The sequence below is a fragment of the Thunnus maccoyii genome, chromosome 20 (assembly GCF_910596095.1).
Source record: "Thunnus maccoyii chromosome 20, fThuMac1.1, whole genome shotgun sequence".
NCBI lineage: Eukaryota > Metazoa > Chordata > Actinopteri > Scombriformes > Scombridae > Thunnus > Thunnus maccoyii.
In genome coordinates, this window is record NC_056552.1 from 23,741,688 (window position 1) to 23,764,114 (window position 22,427).

General features: G+C 38.7%; 1 protein-coding gene across 4 annotated transcripts in view; it reads right to left on the bottom strand.

The window, feature by feature from the left end:
• Nucleotides 1-22,427, bottom strand: part of LOC121886467 (growth arrest-specific protein 7-like) — a 67,732-nt gene that overhangs the window by 4,506 nt on the left and 40,799 nt on the right. For all 4 annotated transcript variants that reach the window (XM_042396455.1, XM_042396456.1, XM_042396457.1 and 1 more), the window contains 7 exons: nt 22,067-22,182; nt 21,777-21,851; nt 14,278-14,356; nt 9,629-9,757; nt 7,912-8,035; nt 888-967; nt 503-601 (listed from right to left, as the gene is read on the bottom strand). In XM_042396455.1, the coding sequence (XP_042252389.1) occupies nt 503-601; nt 888-967; nt 7,912-8,035; nt 9,629-9,757; nt 14,278-14,356; nt 21,777-21,851; nt 22,067-22,182 (702 nt within the window). The remainder of the gene's footprint in view (nt 1-502; nt 602-887; nt 968-7,911; nt 8,036-9,628; nt 9,758-14,277; nt 14,357-21,776; nt 21,852-22,066; nt 22,183-22,427) is intronic.

Sequence of the window (22,427 nt, forward strand, 5' to 3'; positions counted from 1 at the left end):
ATCTTTTGGCCAACATGCAGGGAAATTGCTTGATTTTCTCTGGGAAAAAAGCAAGAACCTCTGTTGCAATGAACACTATAGCCTGGTACCAGGATACATTGATGAGTATAATAAAGTGATTGTACATATAATTTTCTATCTCAAAAACATAGATAAAGGTGGCCACAGATTATGTACTACACGCCATCTTGATTGACAGTAGGGGTCTGGAATTATTATTTTTTTAAAACAATAAAAATGTAATCGTTATTATTGTAACTTAATAAGCACTAAACCGTGATGATGAACTAATGTTTTTATTATTGGCCTGTAAATTTAGTAAGTCAAAATGTCTGTTGTGGGTTTATTTTAGAAAGTATATTAGGTCACCAATTATACATACAGTACTGTACGTGATATTTTAATTGTGTAGAGACTCACATCAGTGATCATGATCATTTCCTCTGGACAACAAGTAGAGTAGAACATGCAGCATGTTATTATTCTAATAAACTATACTTACACTTTGGTTGAACATGTCTGTCTCGTGTCGAAGGGTGGTGTACTGACACAGGTGCTGTCTGATCATCTCCACCCGCTCCACCTCCAGCCGCTCCAACTCCTGAACACAAAACCAGTCTGTGAGTCATCGCTACACTTCCATCTGTCTGCACTCAGCAGAAACAGGGATCTACAGTGGTAACAGGGGACTTCATTCTCTGTTTAGCAAACTGTAAATTCTTAAGTAGACATATTTACATATTTCATAATAGGCGTGCAGAAGCTATCTGTGTCCCTTTGATACATTTCAGGGCTCCACTCACCAAACAGTCTCTCAAACTACCACGGCAACACAACTTTCCTCCACACATTTCACACTCACACTCATTAAACACTCGGTTTCTTACCAGGCTCGTGGTGACCATCTCCTCAAACCATTTGGACTGGGACTGGTTGTAAAGATCGACACAGCGCATCAGTTCATCTCCTGTTACAGTGAATAAAAAGAAGTTGATCAGGGGCTTCTTACTGCACATACTTAAGAATATTTCCACATTTCCACTGGAAAATATGTACTGGAAAATTTGTCCATGACACTTGGCAAAGTGTCCATTTCTCTGGATATATTGTACATTCAAATGTGTAATGCACAATATGGCCACTAGGTGGTGCTACTGCCCAAATATTGACTCGCAACTAAAGTGTTACTACAGCACACATCTACAGCATTTGTTCCATCTCACCCACCTGATACGATTATCCCAAACAGTGCAGACAATCTGGACTGATAATAGATTTCATTATGATACCATAAGCAAGGATAAAAAAGAAAGGTCTAATCTGTCCTTTCATTAATGTTACTGTCTGTATCCTGCTAGCAACAAAAACAAACACTAAGCATGAGGAAGATTAGATCAGAGAGGAAATCACACATCATTCTGTTCTTCAGCAGATGACTCTTAATCTTCTGCAGCGGATGGCTGCTGAGATATCTGATACTTTATATCCACATTAATACTGTCTTATTCTTTGAAATGTGTGAATGCTAAATAGCTCGCAGCAAGTGCAGGACAGTGTTTCTCAGAGTGGATCTCGGTCCTTGAGGGAGTATGTTTCACTCACTGTCCGCATCCACCCACAGTATAGACAGTTATATAATTACCTGAAAAAGTCACGTCTAGTGATACAAGATGGAATTCTGGGGATGGACACTTTATTCACTTTACACACTTTTATTTAGTTAAATGGGCAAGGCCATACTGTAGTTTGCTGCCTGGTTCCATAACTTTGAGTCATCGCCCATTTGTTGAGCAACTCAAATATGTCTGGTGTTGTACCAATAGATGACTATTACCTTGGTTAGAGAAACAATCGACTATTCAGAGCTTTGTAGATAGGATTATGAATCCCTCCTCCCCCAAAACAGAAATCAGCTAGCATAAACATAATGTCAGGCTGAATGATGGTCAGGCTACATAGTTTGCTATTTTTACAATAATAAACCTACATTATCCAACACCTTAACCCCTACATTTTCACTTTTTTGCAGCTTAAAGGACCAGTGTGTAGAGTTTAGTGGCATCTAGCTGAATTCGGCAGAAATTGAATATAATATTCATACGTATGTTTTAATTACTGTATAATCCCATGAAAATAAGAATCGTGTTTTCATTACCTTAGAATGAGCCCTTTATATCTACATAGGGAGCGGGTCCTCTTCCACAGAGCCCGCCATGTTGCACCGCCATGTTTCTACAGTAGCCCAGAACGGACAAACCAAACACTGGCTGTAGAGAGGGCCTTTTGCGTTTTTCATGAGTTTTGTGGCCACTGTAGGTTCTCATACATGCTTGGAAGGGCAAATGTTACACACTGGTACTTTAAACCTGCAATAACTGATTGTTTTGCCTCTTGGGGGCAGTGTAACAGGCCACAAAAACAATATTGAGATATTATCACGAAGTAAAGTTAATATGACTATAACATGTTAGCAAAACGGTTGCCTATATACACCTTCAGCAGACACAGAGCAACATTAGCCTGAAAAAAGCTAAGTCTGTAAAACAGATGGGAACTTCAAAGTTAGTTATAATTCTCTGAGGGTTCATAGTCATTTGACCTATTGTTACTATAAAGATATTGAAAAATATTGATTGGACCAGCTTTAAGAATAACTTAACACTGCCTTTAAATCTGGCCTCCAGTGATTTAACTTCTCACCTCGCTGTAGTGATGTACAGATGGACCCAGTGACATCACTTCAGGGTGTGGTTACAGGTGCAACAGAGCACATTTCTGACCACACCCAACCAATGCAAAACAGGCTTGAAATTTTCAAACGGTGAGGATAGCAAAACACTGCTTTTAAGCCTACTTTTAAGTTTTTCTTTAAATAACTTTAAGTTAAGTCAAATCATCTTATTCCACTCTGTCTCACAGTATCATATATGTTCTGTATCACTTTGTTCCAACTCTTCATTGAAACTATATGGTGTTAACACTCTCATTCAATGGAAATATTCAAAATGTCTTGTGCATCATAACATGACACATCTGGTATCTCTACTAGAATTTAGAGGAAAACGTTGTAGGTTTGAACAATGTTTGGCTGCTCAGCATACAAGGTCAGTTGGATTTAAAAAGGTTAAAAGGTATAGAGCTTTTCAAACACAGTTTTATCTAGATTTTGTTCTTGCACATCAAAAAGTTGTAGCGTTTGCAGCTGCCACTGTTCAGCCCAGTTTACAGTAAACAGGGTCTTCAGGTCAGCTCAGAATATGCTTCTATAAATAGAAAGGGAAGAAAAAATGAGAAGGAAATGCAAAAGAGTTGCTGATTATGCTGCAGATAAGTCCTCACATCTGTGCTCAAATAAATACCAATCATTTCCCTTTAAAAAAAAAAAAAGGGCTCGATAAAAGGTTGATCATGGTCTTAGGTGGTTGATATAAAGGAAATTCCTGGTATAAGAAGGCAGCGAGAGCATGAAACGATAATGAGCCTTTGTTATGAGCAGACAGATGCCGTGCTTTAGTTGTTTTGGCATCAGTCTCCTCGCTGCTTTCCTCACACTGCAGTCATCACTGGCAGCCAGACGCCATGAGCACCGTCAACAACTGCTGCTGTTTTTCTCCCTGGTTGCATAAGCAGCACGGAGGAGGGATGACTGTGTGTTTTGTGTGTGCACGAGGAGAGCCAGTTTGGATGGAGGCTCAGTACTTGTGTGTGACAGCATGCGGTTGTGCCTGGTTGAGTCAAGACATCACACCCTGGCGGAGAGTCTACATCTGTTTACTCTTAGCCAGTCACTTTCCTCAGGTCGCACAGCTATTAAAAACTTTTACAAACCAACCTGGCTCCTGCTAATGCTACTTTTCCTCTCCGCCTCTTTTTCCCCTCGTACCCTTCTGACATGCACATGTGTTTTGTTTTCACAGTTTGTAGCCGCTGACCAGCCTGCAAGCACAGACCTTATGTTTCCAGTGAGACGTTTCCAGTCGTGTGTGTGAATGTAGCTTGATGATCAGACAGGACTGACACTTCTTTTTCACTGCGTTATTCAGTCTGACACTTTGTTCATACTAGCTGTTTTTTGACGGCGAGTCATGTATCCTTTCCAGTAACAACACATTTTCAGCTGAAAGAAAAGCTGCATTAATGGATGCTAGAGCACTTGAGGTTTAACATGTCAACTGAAAAAATATGCTGATTTAAAAGTTGTTATATCTGTAAATCAATTTACATAAATCTGTACAACTGTGAAACTTAGATGTGGGCAGCAATAAATCAGCCTGAGGTCAGGTTTGGATGACTGTACACAGAAATAACATGACCAGTATGCCGAGTAATATGGCAAGTTTTTTTTCATATGGGTCAATATCAATATACTGTATATAACTACATAAATTAATTAAGTCATAATTTCTGTTAAGCTTACAGATTCCCATAAAGAGTAACTTAACACCTGCCTGAAAATCTTGTTTTTGCTGACCTCCAGTGGTTTAACTCTGCACCTTGCTGCGGTGATGCACAGGTGTACTCCAGTGCCCTGTGACATCACCGTTGGGTGTGGTTACAGAAGAAAGCATGCAGTAAAACACTTCTTTTTTCTTTACTCTTTAAGCTGACTGTTGATGTTCTGTGCTGGCATCAAAGCTTTCTCTGACTTTTGCTAACCCAATAACCTGCTGTGCCTATTTTAGCATTGTTCCTGTGATATGTTTAGTTTTTAGTACGCTGATAGGGCTTGTTACCCTAGCCCTGAGCCTTTGACAACTATGACTGCAAGTGACAATAATGGCATAATGTTAAATGCTAAAACTTAGTTAAACAGTAGAGAAGTGTCAAAAAGTCATAAAGTTAGTAAACTATCTCAGTAATGTCAGTTACACATTTGTATCTATCTGAAGATGGCTAACACTAGCAACATAAACTACTGGTATATACACAAAGTAAGGCTGTAGCAAAGGTATTGACCTGAGCAAGGATGAGTTTTATCACTTATGAATTCAACTTTTCATTTGTAAGAGGAAGATTGTGTTGTCTTTCTAATGTACAGTACATAGCCTTGCTTTAACTTGCAATTTAGTCTCACATTCAGTCTTAAACATTTGGAAAAAGTAGAACTTTATATGTAGTATTTTTTGAACACAGCAGAATAGATTGGATCATGAAATCCTTCCAGCAATTCAAGGAAAAAACAGCACTATATTCTCTATTATAGATGAAATTACTTTGTGGGGTGGATGTTGTTTGCATTCAGATTATTAATGTGCATGTATGTGTGTGTGTGTAACACCCCACCCCCACCCCCCACCCCCCCACACACACACTCCCAAGCACTCTGGAGTTAGTTCACACCCACGCCTCTCTGCCAGTCTGGTGTGAGCACAGTCTAGTCAAGCATAGAAAGTTTCTCACCCCCTTTTCTTCTCGCCTCTCCCATCTCCTCTATTAAAAACTCCCCAGTCTGGCTGATAAAGCTCATGAGTCATGTACAAGACAAACAGCATCTTGGTTCACAGCCAATCAAATGACCGCTCAAATGAAGGGCTAAAGAAACACCGTAGGAGGATACAGATTTAATGTCCAGTAAGTTAACCATTTACTAAACTGTATGAGTTCTGCTGTCAGTGGTATCTGAGTTGTAACTCAACTGACGACAGTGCTGACACAAACCACTGCTGATCAACCTCAGATGATCTCTGATATGGGAGAATGAATGCATCTGGCAGGGATGGACTTTTATAGTTTCAATGATTAAATCAAGATCCACATACTGTTTACAGAGCTAAAACACTTTCTAAACTAGTAATTCAAATGAACAAAAATGCTTATACAAAATCATTTAGAAGCAAGGTTGAACAATAGCCTGTCTAACTCCTTGATCAAGACTAACATATCCTGGCAACTGTTCACCAGACTGACATTAAACGCACAATATGTAATTTCAGCCGCTAGGGGTCTCTCAATCAAAACAATAACAAAAGATGGAGTGTGATGACGGTGTGAAGTAGCAAGGGATCATGGGAGTTGTTGTCTTCGTCATTAAATAACCAGCTTCACCGGGATAGGATTACTCCAGTGATAATCATTCGGGATGTTTTTACCAGGAGCTGAATTACCCACGGAGGTATCCCCCTCTCCAGAACAAACGGACCTGGAGATTACAGGTAAAAACACTAAATAAAGCTGTTTCACCTAAAAAAAATCAGTGTTTCTCGGACAATGTACGCGACCACTGTACGAACACTTGTTCGGTTTATTTCTCTTATAACTTTAGATCCAGACGTTTGGCCAGTTTCTCCCGGGAGTCGAATTATCCGCAGAGGTCTCCTCCTCTCCAGAAATAAACGTACACGCAGATTAAAATCGTTAAAACCCTATGAACCCTGTCCATTTTCAACAATCTATGAGGTTTCCTCTAGTGTTACCCTCTGACCAAAACGATGAATCTGCACACAAGATATCTTATAGTTCAATTGACAGAATACTAAGAAACTAACTGAGCACATTCATACACCTCAGAGAATGAACCCTTTTGATTTTAATGACTCTATGACCATTCAGGACAAACTTTATTTCCACCCACACTGCTGTTTAGGTTCTATGAACAGCTAAGTCGTCAGTATGTTGTTTGTTCTTTTTGTGGGGTGTAATGAACATTGTAGCCTCTAGGGGACACAAGCACTGGCTTTAAACTTCCAAGCCTCTAGTTTCACAGCGGTGTGAACTGAAATAAAACTGAAAAGGTGCCAATTAAAAATAATGAGCTGTTAGGGTTCTCCCTTCTAATTTCATGAACCACCGAAAGAACTTTGCAGAGATCAATCAGCCTTCTCACAAACAAAACATCATTACATGTTGTCATCTGAAAGGAAAAACTTGTTCTGACATCTTGAGAATAAGAGAAACTGTCTTCTAACTTTCCAACCTCCAACTGTGTTTCTTTTGTTTTTCTGAATGCACACAAAGTAACAATTACCCTTAGCGTTAGTTATTATTTTATTTCTTTGTCATGCTAAAAATACTATGCTAACAAGTACTGACTCATTAAAAAATCTAGAGCACTAATTTATCATTTCAAATTCTGTAACATTCCTATAATAACCCTTCTGGGACTTAGATAATATCTGCTTACACTTTTTCAGTGAGCTGAACACACTTTACATTCTTGTATTTAATTGCTAACATCATATTTTAAAATATGACTATGATATTCTCTCTCTCTGTTGTCAGTATTGTATTTATGCTTTGTGAATGTCTCCACATGTATCTTATATAGTTTTAATTTATCATATGCATGAATTTATCATATAGTAACATCTGTTGTAGCTACTCAACGTTGAATTTATGATATTTTTCCCTTATAATATACAGTACCAGTCAAAAGTTTGAACACTCCTTCCCATTCCCTTGAATGAGAAATTGTGTCCTTTTGACTGGTACTGTATTTCAGTAAAGTGAGAAGAGGGAACATTGTTAACGACCTACCAGCACACCACTGTGGTTTTATTGGTTGTTACTGCCAGTTTAAAGCCATGACACTGGAGGTCTCAGTCTTTTTAAATCAATGACGGAAATCTATCATGGTTTCCTTTACCTTGAATAGGTCAACATGTCACCTTTCTTTATGCAGCTTCTAATCTAATATTCTTGTGTTGTATATGGTTTAAATGCCTTGGAGAAACTTTAGTTTTTTTGCAGGTAAAAAAAATGTTAAAGCACTAAACATCACTGCACAATGCTGGTCACTATATAAACAGCAGTAAATTACAAATAATCACTCACAGCAATCACAGCCACAGATATTAGAGAACTTGCAATACAAATACACTGACCTGCACTTCCTCCTACCTAAAACAACAAACACCTGAGTGAGACCATGGCCCCTTGTGACCTGCAATTTGACCTTTGACCCCTGACTCTGACCTGCTTGCGTGGATTTCCTGCGGGCCTTCTTGATGTCTTCTTCGATCTTGTTGCTGAGTTTGATCTCCAGCTGCTGAGTCTTCAACTCCAACTCCTTCTGTCTGTCAGCAAGAGCTTTTCGGGCCTGACGGTGATAAGGGACTACAGTCAGATACATGCTCAGATCTCACAGCTGCAAGTGGAGAGAACTTTTTATTCTAAAGCAAGAAAAAAACATGAGGTTGAGTTTCAGCTAGCACTGTGTGTAGTGTTCTGGAAACAAGCATCATTCCGCCAGGGGTCGCTATATACCTAAAACCATCAATGGGTAAAATTTACCCATTAATACTAAAAAATGTACTCTGTCATTGTATTAAAGCATTGTCTACACAAAGGAATGTCTCAAGTCACAAAATGAGTTTGTTTAATCATCACCTGTGTTTTGGTTATAATCTATCCTTAAGAGCACTAATGGCTTTGCATGGCCGTCAGTATAAATCAGCTTAAAATGACACTGAAAATAACTATTAGAAGAAAATATTTGCATATTTTTGTGCTATGATATTATTATAAAATGACATTCATCACATAATGAGATAACCCATGACTAAAGTAGCCTAAATAGTCAAAATGGACAATAATGAGCCATAATAATAACAATAAACAACCACCACACTCATGGGTGATTTAATGTTGCAACAAAATCGACATGACAAAGTGAAGCGCACAATTTCACCTAATCAATTATTAATTTAGGCATTTCAGCAATGTGTGAATAAGAGAAAATCACCAAGAAACTTGAGGTAACTGTGAAAGTTTTTTTTAAATTCATAACATCATAACGCAAATAGGTCAATATATGTTTCTCTTTTGATGTTCCGTTCATGAAAACAGAGAGCCTAAACATTAAACTGTAACACTGAAAAACAAAAATGAATGAATAATCAGTTAACTAAAACTAAGTTTTACACACAATAAACATTTGTGAGGAGGCAAAATCATCTTCATTTGAACACGTGATTATATGTGTCCCTCATACATGCTTTGAGCAGACATTCAGAACCTTGACTGTTCATTTTCCACAGACAGCTTCCTGTTCTTCAGGCACTTGGCAAAGGTTTTTTTGCAGGTCATTCTCCTCTGCTCTTTTTATAATTTAATTATGACTTTACAAATTCAGCAACTACAACAATAGTTGGTGGTTCATAACATTATTTTAGGTAATGTCAAAGACTGGGGGACAGGAATATTTTATTAAAACATAGTAAAGTACAATTGAAACAACAGTCTGCTTCCATTCATCACAGTGATAATGCAGTCTGCTGCAAATTTTCTCAGTATTCATCCATCATCCAGTGTTAAAGCCGCCTTATGACAAGCCAACATAGCCAGCATCCTTTTTCCTGTCCTGGTTTTAACGTTCAATTCTCCATTAGATGAGTTTATCAGAGAGAAACTGTTTTGTCCCTTGTCAGAGCAAATACTGCTCGGATGACAGATTATGTGAGACAGATTTGCAGTCGCCCCAGGCTTTAGCCAATTGCTTTTCATTGTACATATACAAAAAGCAGGAAACATTCCAGAGAAGGGAAACAGCCGTCTGCTTATGGAGGAGATGTGGAATGTTAACCACCAGCAAGACGATTCTTGAAAATATGGTGCTGCCAAGTGCAACGAGAGACTGTGTTAAATTAGAGTTGCTGTGCTTGTTGATGTATTTGTGTGTGTGTGTGTGTACCTTCTCCACTGCTGCATAGCGACCAACCAGCTGCTTCCGCAAGTCGGCAATGTGATGGTCGAACCTCTTCATGTCCTTCTTAAAGTTCTCCCTGAAGGTCAGAAAAGGCTTCTCCACTTCACTCTGGAGCTGCTCAAACCAAAAAGAACCAACAGTTCAACACTGACTGCTAGAGGAGAACATTTTACATTTGAGTGTTTTGGAACTAAATGTTAATTTTGGGTCATAAGGATCCAATTGCAGACCCACTCCTGGAGACCTCAGGTTTTCAAACCCCAGGAATGAGGTGCAACATTCCTTTGGGGTCTCCAGGAGTGAAATGTATCACTTGCTTTAGTAGCCATTTTCCCTCAAGAACTTAACTCAACAAATTTTTTTGTGTAAAGGATTTTAAACCTGCATGAACTGATTTGTTTGGCTACTTGGGTGCAAGAAAAAACAAACTGTAAATACAAACACAGCCAACTGACATGTTATCTATCACCTTTTACATTGAGAAGGCAAGCTTGTTAGCTAAAAGTGGCGCTTATTTACACACCAAGCAGACAGACATTAGCTTCGTGTTGGGGTCAAGTTTCTGTCCACCTGACCAATGTAAGTTCTATATTCACTCTCCTTTTAGCTCTGTTTTGGGTCTCCACCAACCTTAGCTGGTAAATGCTCCACTATGTTCACCAGCTAATCGCTAACTGTGTGTGTTTGCCATTTGTTGCTGAGCAGGTAGTGTACAGTGGGTTTTCAGAGCTTTTTTGTTGAAAACAGCTGCCATGCTGCTGTCGAAAAGACGCTATAAGAGCGGAGAGAGTGAAACAAAACAGTAAAGCAAAGTCATGTAATAATTGTCACTACGAGCTACTCCTCACATACAGTCATTTGATCAGTTGTTAAAGCTGGAGTTCAGGACTTTTGTCTCCCCCTTCTGGCAGTGAGAGTAAAGGGGGCCGATCAGCTGTGGACAAGGGGAGGACATTACTCTTCATTTGATAACATTAAAAGTAAAGTAAGACTTTTCTGTTGACTTCGCGACTCATTTTTAAAAAAGATGAGAGAGAGAGAGAGCTCAGAGCACTAGTGAGCGAGAGAAAGAGAGCAGCTCTGGTCAAGCGAGCTAGAGAGTGAATGAAGAGAGGAAGCAGTGATAATAAGAAAGCTAGTGAATCAGATCAATAAAACGTTATTTTCTGATTGTTTCACAGCAGTTAGGTTCTAGAGCACAAACACGCCCACAACCCCACACATCTCCGCTCAACCCTGCAGACGCATTGAACATTCAGCGTTCAATACTGCGGAAAGCCTATGGCTGAAACACGTCCATTGTTTTTGCTGCTGTGCATCATAAAAGAAATGATATACACTTATCTGTGAGTGCTGAAATCTCCATTTGTTATTTTTGTGGTTTCTAGACACACCCTAAGAAAAAAAAAAGTTTACTTCTGCACTCTGGTTCAAGGCAGTATCGCCCAATGCAAGAAGATAATATTTAATTGCACATTACCTGCTAGCAATGAAAAGTTTAGCATTGAGTTGGACCCATAGCTAACAAAATGACTCACTCTTTGTGAGTTTCCTGCTTTGAAGTTGAGTGTATTTATTTATTTTATTTTTATTTTATTCTATTTATCTATTTATGTGAACTGGGTAGACTGTGAAACCGAATTACCCTTCTGGGATAAATAAAGTTGTCTGAATTTGAATCTGAATCCTATCTCCCACTAACAGCGCAGGACTGTGTGAACATTTTGGCTTAATGGCAACAGTTGGAAATTATCACACCATGACGCTCGCTGGCCCCAAAATACTTTTTCCATATTACATTAAATTAACATTACAACACAAACAGCTCTAAAAAATGAATACATTATTTTGAGCATCAACACATGGAAACATCTCTGTATCAAAATTTGAGCCATTATGTACAATAAAAATGAAAACCTCTTTTTTTTATGCTATTCATATGTGCGGGAAGCCAGTAGGAATTAAGCCAGCTTAGCCAGAGAAGGACTCTAAAAGCTTGTAAAACTTTTTCAGCAGATGTGCCCAGTGAGCAACTTTCACTGGAATGAATGGGGAGCCATCTTGGAACATAGTATCCAGTTCTTTAACACATCCATGTCACACTCCTGGGATGGCTACACTCTTCCCATTGGCTCACAGACCTTTTGTCCACAGCAGTGAGGTCTGTAACTTGTTGGCATATGTAGATAAAGCTTTGCATTCTGAAAAAAAAAACACTGTCACTATGACTTTGCTGATTTGACAGGCTCATACCGATGCTGAAATAAAGTAGGCCAGCTTATTGAACAGTGTCATGCGAGGACAGCAAGTTTGCAATGGGACAAAAATAGAAAATAAAGCTGCAGAAAAGTAATTCCCTACAAATTCTACTGAATTTCCCCAACATCAGGGTGTGGTGGGCTATATAAATAATTTTGGATGGTGTGCAGCTGAATTTCAATTTGATGTCACTAAGTGATCCTGATGTATTGTGTTCACAGTGCAAAAGCACGCACGACTTTTGTTTACTTTCGGATTTCTGATAACTGACAAGAATAAATCTATCAGGCTGCTTTAAGAATAGAATGACAATATAAATCCAGATGCAGATACTGTAACTCTTCATGCATTTAAAGTGGTGCTGAAACAAAATTACTTCTTTTTTTCAGCAGCAAAAGAATGACATTATTTCAATAATTATATAGTTATCAATCAAAAAGAGGAAATCACTTTAATCCTGCTCTATAGATCTGATTTCATTATTAAAAAAAAAACATAATTAGCTCCGTTCCCTGTAGTCGTTTTCACCATTGTGTCATCATCCTCGCACACTGAGCTAATTAAGATGAGAAATGGTTTGATTTCATGGAGCCAAACAACAACTGGGACATTAAATATCAACTTTTCTTAGCTTCCCAGTCATATTTCTCCTCATTTCTGAATGCAAGATATGGATTTATACTAAATTTAAATCACGCACAGTGAGAACTTACGTCTCCAAGGAATGTGATATATATATAAATATATATTATTTTTGAAATGAGTAACCTTTGAGTAAAAAGCCCTTCACTGGTAATATGAACCTGAATACCGTGGTGTTCACTGTCCCAGCCATCAGTGATGAATGAGATCTACACTCCCCTCCTGTAGCCACATTGGAAACCATCATTCAAAGTTCATTTCCACTCAAATCCTTCCTTCTCCTGCAAGAACCTGGAGCGGCGCCGCACATCTGCGCATCTCTGGAGGATAACATCACCGACTTGATTTCCTCCATCAGCCCAGCTGTAATCCTGGTCTATATCTTTCGTTTTCCCTCTCTTACCTCCCATGACAAACTCATCTCACACTTGCACTTTATGACCCTGAAATTTAGAGCAACGTCCCCCTCAAAGCCAGTGAAGAAGGTGAAAAGTTTTCTGTGCCTTTTAGAGGAGCTTATCTTTGGCTCAGTTGTCAGACTGAGCACTCAAGAAGAAGCTAAAAACGTTGGATTGAGGTCAACGACTAGAATGACGGAAGTCTGGTGGGAGACAGCATGTGATAAATGCTGATTCAAAGCCTGGGTGTCATATGTATGTCCTTCAGCCCACAGTGCCATCAGGAAGCGCTTTACTGTATGTAATTACATTTGAAGGCAGTCTTGTCTGCCTCGTGACTCACATGCACAGTAGGCTGCAGAGCCCACGGTCGATATAGTATCATGCACTGTGAGACGTGAAGTTCCTCACTACATGTATCAGTTTTGTAGTCCAATTCAAAATGTTCTACAACGTCTCAGCATGTTGTCCTGTGCAAGACTGAGATTTTAAATCTTGAAATGAGAGTTCAGACAGGTTGTAAACAAGCCAACAGTTCATCCAGACAATGACCTGTACGTAACTACAGTAAAGACAGATTTACGCTAATGCAAGGGATTAAATGGAGTCCCATCATAGGTAGGTTTTGATTTTTAGTGCAGTACTTCAGTGTTTTAGTTCAATTGTCAATGACAATGCTGCAACACTAGATGTATCAGCCATGTTCTGCTTTCATTTTACTGTTTATTCCCCACAGTAACACTCACTTTACGTTATGATATGAAGTGACAGTGGGCTATGCTCATACTTATGTAACTGGAATTATATCTTTGTAACTTATACTATAGGACTGTCCCATGCAGGCTCTGTGTTCACATTCAGAGCAGTGATCGACTAATCATTGCAACTCTATCATAGCTCCATCCAAATATACAGTAAAGTTGTGTTTAGACTGAATGTGAAGCAAACTTAAGTGTCAACAGACATGATGTCACTCTGGTCTGTGCAAACTGAGACGAAGACGTGTCAACACAAGTTGAAAATGTTACAAATTTAACGAAACATCTGCACTTTCCCAAACCTTTGTGATTCCAGTTCATTAACGTAAAGTATGCAGACAAGAATAAAAGTCGGACATTTTTGGATGAAAATACATACATGGTTGGTGCATATGTTGCTACGTAGCTACAGCTAATGTATGTACGGTTGGCTGTTTGGGACGAACAAACGGATTGGAAACACAATCCAGGTGAATATCAGGAAATTTGTCAATTCTTCACAGATATGCATAACTTCAGGTACGGGGATCAAGCAGGCTGTCGCTAATTAGAGGTGGAGAAAAGTAAGATTAATTACTTTTGAGGAGAACTTGAGGTGAACCTCAGCTTCATCAGTCAGACTCTTCTTCAGCTGGGCCCAAGCCTCCCCCAGAGTCCTGCGAAGAGATAAGAAGGAGGACGAGAGAGAGAGAGAGAGAGAGACAGTATGTTTAATATGTTACACAAGGAAGGACCACACACACTTTAACAGAAAGTGTTGGGGAAAGGGGGGAGTAAGGCAGAGCTTGTGAGGGGGCCGGGTGAATTTTATCACACACACACGCAGATGGGGTTCAGCAGAAGAGCCAGTGCAAAAGTTCAACGGATACACAAGTAACCAGTAAATCTAGAGAGCTGAGCTGAGGTCCACAGCCAGTTCAGCAGATGATTAGGATGTATGGGACATGAGATATGGCTCAGCTTATTCTCTCAGCTATGAGTTCAGCTTTTCAACACAGCTGGGGGCAGTAACACAGTGAGGGCTTGTATTGCTTTGAAGATAAGTGATAAAATTAAGTTAACTGATGCATGTTAAGTAATAATTACACAGAACTTGTCTTTCTAATAGGCCAGATGATTCATAATTAGCACTGACAGTAAATGGAATGAGGCAGAAAGCCTCTTCATTGTTCTTCAAGCTGAGGAGTGTAAAACAATCATCCAGAAGGCAGACGGTCACAGCCACGAGGCTCTGGGTCCAGGACTGACAATCTTTATGGGTAAGTGGGTCACTTCAAAGCATCTCTCTGAATGGAAGACATGTGTGGAATTCCCTCAGACTGACATCCAACACATTCCTGACACTGTCAGGGTAAAGTCTGGCACTTGCACCTCTCAGGCATCAAAAAAGGGTAAAAAAAAAAAAAAAAAAAGATTTTGAGATTTTAAAAACTATTTTCAAAGCATATGGTTGCTGATCATTAACAAATATTTGTTAATTTTATCAAATATTTGGAAATTTAATTTTTTGACATATTCGCAAATTATATCTCTTCCCTAGGTATTCTTAATACATTCGCAAACCTGATTTTTTTCTGTACATGTTCACACATTCAGATACAATCAAGCTAATTTTTTCACAGTCTTACAAAAGTGTTACACAACTGCAGAATGTGAAATTATTTCTGAACATCACATCAAAGGCTCAAAATCTTTTAGACCCTTTTGAGATTCCATAAACTGCTTACACAGCATAACAAGAGCAGTCAGATGAGAGACTTGCATATGATAATGAATAGCTGATGTGGTTTTATAATTCAAGCCACAGCAACTGTGGTTTGACTGGAATGAAGAGAGTTGTAAGCATGAGTAAAACAGCCACCATGGCCGAACAAAGAAAGCAACCTAAACTTTATTAAAGGTAGCCTTTGGAGTTTTCTTGTAAACAACCACAGTTTATGTTTACATTTAGTGTTACTCACCATAACACACTAGGGGTATCCCCAAGGTTGAACTAATGTATTGAATGTATTTTGTTCCTCATGGAAGGTTTTAAAAGTTTGAAACTTGCATTGTTTACATCCATGTTTGCTTGCTATCAGTTTTCTTTTTTCCTGCCTTTGTTAGTGCAATGCTGCATTTCTTGACGAGTTACTGCCACCTGTTGCTCAGTGGAATAGCGCAACAAAAACTCCACAGGGTACCTTTAATTAATGAATAATTTAAGGAAAAAGACAACAAATTTAGCGCAAAAACTTCACAACAATGATCAATAAACACTTAAGGTGCAGTGTGTAGAATTTAGTGGCATCTAGCAGAATGGACAGAAATGGAATATAATATTCATAAATATGTTTAATTAGTGTATAATCAACTAAAAATAAGAATCGGTGTGTTTTCATTACCTTAGAATGAGCCCTTTATATCTACATAGGGAGCGGGTCCTCTTCCACGGAACCCGCCATGTTTCTACAGTAGCCCAGAACGGACATACCAAACACTGACTCTAGAGAGGGCCTTTCATGTTTTTTGCAAGTTTCATGGCCACCGTAGGTTCTTCTAAACACTTGGAAGGGGAGGGTGAGGGGAGAGGTATTCAGTTGGTTGTAATATGCAACCTCACAACTAGATGCCACTAAATCCTGCACACTGGTCCTTTAACAAAATTTAAAATATTAATATAATAAAATAATAAAAAACAATTTTAAAAAAAACAATTGAAACTGATGACCCAAAATGAAGGCAATCTTTGTTTGTTAAAGCGACTGTTTAGTGTTAGTGTGTTTTATGTGACTGTAGAATCTTTCAAATTATTCTCACATCATTATTTTTTGTTTGTTTTTTGTTAGTAGAAAAACAACACAATCCTGGTGAAAATTGGTGCAATCTATCAGAGTCTTTTTTGATAATACCACTGGAGGGCATTACGGTTGGAAACACGCTTTAACTGAAAAACTCTTACTTCCAGTAACAGTGAATCTTTAATAGTGACCTCATCCTGCACTAGTTGATATGAACAGAAAATGTAAGCAAGCTGTCGGAGTCATCACAAATATTTGAATTTTATTATTAGTTTTTTATTTTTCATTTCATTTGTTAACATTTTGCTCACTGCATTATGTCCCACCAAAACATGTTGTTTCAACAGGAATTCAACATTTTAAGCAAAGTAAAGAGGCTATTTCATGGTGTGTTTAATATGGTTATCTCAAGCCAGGCCAGTATGAAAGCTCATAAATATACTGTATGTTCTCCACCTTACAAATAAATGAGAAGGTAGAGAATACACAGACTTTTTATTCATATCTCATGATTTAAATCTGCAAAAGTTTCACCACTCCAAATGTTATCCACACTTAGTGCATTACATCTGTCATGTCCCTGCAATCTTAATATCCCCAGTAACAGATAATGCCAACAACATACTGAATCTGAGGGAGAGTGAATCTCCTGCCATGTACTCCCTCCATTCAACACAACAGATACACCGCATGATTGGTGGCAATAAAAAGTGGTCACGTGCCTTGTGGCCACATCTCTACCAAACAAATGGTAAATTCAGGAAAAAATAGACGGCTGGTTCTGGGCTGCGGCCACTCGGATGGTAGGAACTGAGCAACAAAACAGCGATTGTCCTGTCTGACAACAGAGCTGGCCTGAGGGAGAACATAATGAAAGTATTGTGTTGCACTTTTCTGGGTGTGGGCAGACTGACCCGGCTGGCATAATCTGGATCCTATATGGAACAATTCCATCCCACTGTAGCCCTCTATTACCATGCTAATATGAAGAGGGGTTATCTTATATGCATGTAAACAGTGCAAGGGAGGGTAAGCCTACAGCAGCTAAACCTTGTTGGCTGTCTCGTTTGCACCATTTTCTTGGTCTGATATAAAGTTTTTAATATAAAACTGAGTAAACAAACTAATACTGTAATGTTCTATGAGGTTAAAATGAGCCTATGAGCCATGGTGATAATTATGGGATAATGGTAAATGCTAAAATGTAGTGTCACAGTATCACAAGTAGAGAAGCATCAGCAAACTGACTCACTAATGTCAGTTATACATTAATATCTATCTGATGTTTGCTAACATAGCTAATGTTAGCTGCCATTAGCTACTGGTAATACCAGAACAAGAAAGGCTGTATCAGCAAAACTCCTGTTGTGTATTGAACTGAGAGAGGGTGTATTTTAGTGTTTATGAATTCAAATTTTGTATTTTGTAAAAGATAAGATGTGTTATTTGTCAGAAAGGAACACTTGAAGCCTAAAAGATCACCAAAAGCCTTTCCTTAAGTTAAAATGTAGCATAGTTATAGCAGAAGAGTTTACAAGGTAGAATTTTATTTTATTTTTTTTAATCAATAAATGAAATGTGCTGCACAAACTCGATCTTGCATCGAGATATAGTTGATACTAAATATTCACACCTTGTAACTGCTAGGTGTAAGTGCTGGTCAGCTAACTGAACCAACTGACAAAACTCACCTGCTAGCTTAAACCATCAAAAGCAATGGTTAATCAACCAATATCATTACAGATTTTAACTAGATCTGATTTAATATTTCTAGAATATTAATCAACCTGGCAAAGTTTATGTTAATTACTTTTCACAAACACAATATGAATCATATTACAAAATGATATAACTATAACATTAGACCAAATGACCCAAAATGTTGTTTGGCAAGGTAGTGTAATTGGAAATTTCCCACTCTCTCTAAACAACATGAACTCTATTTATTCTGAAGCATATATTTAGCCAAATAAATAATACAAAGTAAACTATGTTTACAAAGGAATAGCAGGGAAGTTTCATATATTACTCAGCTTCCTCCAAGTGTTATCTTTGAAAGTTATGTTACTGCTTATGATGCAACAGTGACTTCCTGTGTACAATGTTGATTGTACTGTGGTTAGGCAGTGTGACACCCAATTCAGAGGAATATTAGCTATATTGCAAATGTTTTCAACATGGTACCACATTGTATTTTGAAAGCCAAAATGGTGCTTCCACAATATTTAGATAAGATCATAAGGTCATAAATGGCTGTTGATAGCTGTTCCCATCCCACAGTATTTAAATAGTGTCATAAATTTTAATAACTCTCCCTCTCACTCAATATTTGGTCAACCCGTCTGCATTTTTCCTGTAGGTGATCCTCCAGCATCACAGAATCTGATGGGTGTTATTTTTAGGTGTAACACTGGTGCTACAGAAATTTGTGATTACTAACGTCTTTATGTCATAAATCTAAGACATTCCTTAAAATTAAATGTTGCAACAGTTTAGTTATCACTAGTTTCAAACTAGATAGTTACTACGAACATTAGAACTACACAGACCCACGCATAAACTTAAAGTCCCCCTTCACTCAAAAATGTGTTTTTCTTCTTGTTCTTTCAGTTGGATGTTTGAGCTTCACTGTGCAGAATGATGTATGTGTAGAGTTTGTTTACACATTCATCTGCTGAAGGAGGAACCTTTCTCTGTACTCACTGAAAATCAGAGTATAGGGCGTGTACCTACGAGCATATGTGACATCACAACTAGTTTGGAGGTTAATCCTGGTCTATGCAACTATGCAACTTACACAAGTGTGATGTGGAAATTTGAATCCTCCAGTGCACAAACACTTGGAATGGACTTTACAGAGAAGAAGGAGACATCTTGTGTCCAGCTGTTAAGCTTTTGAAAAGAAAAATATTTGCATATTCATACATTTTAATGAGGGAGATGGTGTAGAAGTCATTTTAAGGATATTAACCAGGTAACTGAACTTTTTTGTGTAAAAATTATATTAGACACAAATTATTATTTAAAGCAGAGTATTTTTTATATTTCTTAAAACATGCTTGGAGGGGATCTTTAAGAATGGATCTATGAACAGTTTCTGCAACCAATTCTTGTTCAGTATTAATGTGATAACATGATGAAACTACCAATGGGGCATTGACATATTATACTTGGATTATGTGTTTTAACATGTTTTTCAGAATAAAGTAATTTCCAGCTGACTTTCTGTCACGTTGCTAAGCACTCCAACTGTTTCCTTGTGGAATCTCTTAATAAAGATGAGTTTAATAACAATGCCGTAGGTGGCGTCCGTACAAATCCCAGCTTCTTCTCTTTGTGGGTGTCTTTAGCTGGCCGTGCCCCTCTCAGCTTCCTGTTACTTTACTTTCCATGTTCCTGTGTCCCCTCACAGAATCAGACAAAGCACTCCCCTCAGCATGATATCCCCTCTGCTGTCAGACTGAAGAAAAGAGGAGTGGCTGCAAACTCTTTCTCCCCGCAGGGTTTCCCTCACATCCCCCTTCCCCTCCAAAGCCCCAACATGCACAACGTAACATTCTGTCTCCTCAAATCTCCCTCCCCTCATCTTCATTCTTAACCCCCTCCCTTACATCTGTACCTTCTCCCCTCCCTCCCTCCCTCCTCTCCTCCGCTCTCTCTTAATAGCTGAAGTATGCTGCAGGATGGAGATCAAAGGATCCAGTGATTTACAGGAAGGTCATACTGTTTCACAGCATAACTGACAGGGCCTCCAGACCAAGACTCACACTGGGATGTCTCGCCTGGTTGGCTAGTTGACTGGCTAGCTGACTGAGTAGCAGTCCGCCTGGCTGGCTGATTGGACATTAGTGTTTATTTGCATCCACCAAAATCTCCCAAAAACACATTTTAAAGAGATAATGTTACTTCAAAAAGGCAAAATAACACATTCTGGCTCATACAAATGAAAAGTTGAATTCATGAGCAATAAAACAGACCCTTGCTCTAGTCAATACACTCAGGTTTGCAACAGCCTTACTGGTATGATCAGGGGCTTATAGTGGCTTATGTTAAAAAAATAGATATTGCTGTGTAACTAGAGCACAAAGTGGGCTGGTATTCACTGGTATTGGCAGTTTTACATTTTACTCGTGTGTACTGTGACTTTTTTTAAACATAATCACTTCTCACAGACCGTCAGTGCTCTTATAAGCCCTCGCAAAATCAGATTATCTGTGTGATTCATGATAGCCCTAGCTAATAACAAATGGGCTCATCTGTGTCTGCTCTCGCCTACCTGCTTTTCACTCTTGGCAACTAAAAATCTATTGTAACATAACATTAGTAATGTCACACTCATGTTAGCTTGGCTCCATAAGGGCAACACAAACAAGGTGATGACACAATAGAGTTTCAAATTCTACCCAACCAGTGCTAAATGCAGACCAGGAGCACCCTGAGCAAGCTAATGTTAGTACTTAGCAGCAAAGCTTGTCGATGTAGCTCAACAAAAGAGATGGCTACAGCAGCCAGCTACAACAAGCTGGATTTAACATCACTCAAGATGAACACCCCAAATTTTTGCTTTTAACACCTCCCTGTCACGTTAGAACACTAGAAAGCTGTTCACATAGAGGTGGCAACCAAGTGATGACTGTCATGAACGTTCTACAGCTGAAGCCTTTTTTGAGTATTATTCAATTATATGTTCAATTTACATAAAACAGAAAAAAAGCAAATTCTCACATTTGAGTAGTTGGAAACAGTGAATGTTTAACCCTTTTCCTTGAAAAATGACTTTAACAATTGTCAAAATAGTTGAGAATTGATTTTCTGCCATTCAAATAATTGATTAATGGACTAAGCATTGCATTGCTTATTTGCACACAGTCATCATATCAGGGGATTGTAAATATTTTCTCTTGTCTAAATGCAAAGTGCATTTTTAAATTCATTTTTTTCCCCCAGACTGTCAATCATCTGACACTGAATCTCTACAAGTAGTATGACTATTGTTTTGTAGCTGACCCTGACCTTTGACCTCCCTGGGAAGAAATATGCCCTCTATGGTGCTATAAAGCATCATATTATTATTATTGCAAAATACGCTGTGGAGAAAGGAGCCCAATAACATATTTATAGCCTCCTCATGTCCATAAGTGGGAAAGTCTGGCAGGCTGCTTTTCAAGGGTTGACATGCCTTTTTTAAAATTTTTTAATATTGATTTATATCTTCCATGCTGCCATATGTGACGGGCTATGATGAGAGGAGGTTTCTCTCTCTTCAAACAATCTTTCGAGGAGGAAGGTCACTCACCCTTCTTCCTGGCTTGCTAGAGGGATCTGGGAAAGCTTGGAGAGATTCTTGGCGTACTCCTCTTCTATCTTTATCCTGAGAGGGAAGTAGAGAGTTTCATTACCACACAGCCTTTACGCAACCCTTGCCGTTTCTATGTGCGTTTCCTGTGTTGTGCAACACAGCGATGTACATGAATGAGCGCAAAAAAGGGAAACACTTTGTTTTAATGACAACTGTATGGTTTTCATGGTAACTTCAGCATAAAGCATGAAAAAAAAGAAGAGGGCGGCTGATTAAAAAGCTGATACCTCTCTCGTATGAACTCAGCCATCTCTTTCTGCATCTGTTTCCCCTTCAGCTGTTTCTGTAGCAAGACCTCAAATCCTGTGATGTAGCCGTTGCCCTGGGGATCCTTCTTATCAGTCTATGAGATAAACATAGCAAGCACACGAGAAACACATTGAACAAACACTTTGCAGCAAACATGAGAACGTCACACCTCGACCCACTAACTCAGTGAAATAAATCAGCTGCCACATTACTTCAAATACAGAGAGGTTACAGCAACATCAGATAAAAAGGGTCGGGATCAGTCAGTGTTTACATGCACTGTAGTAACCTGGTTACTGTAAAATCCATGTACACATGCAGTAGGTCAGTAATCTGATT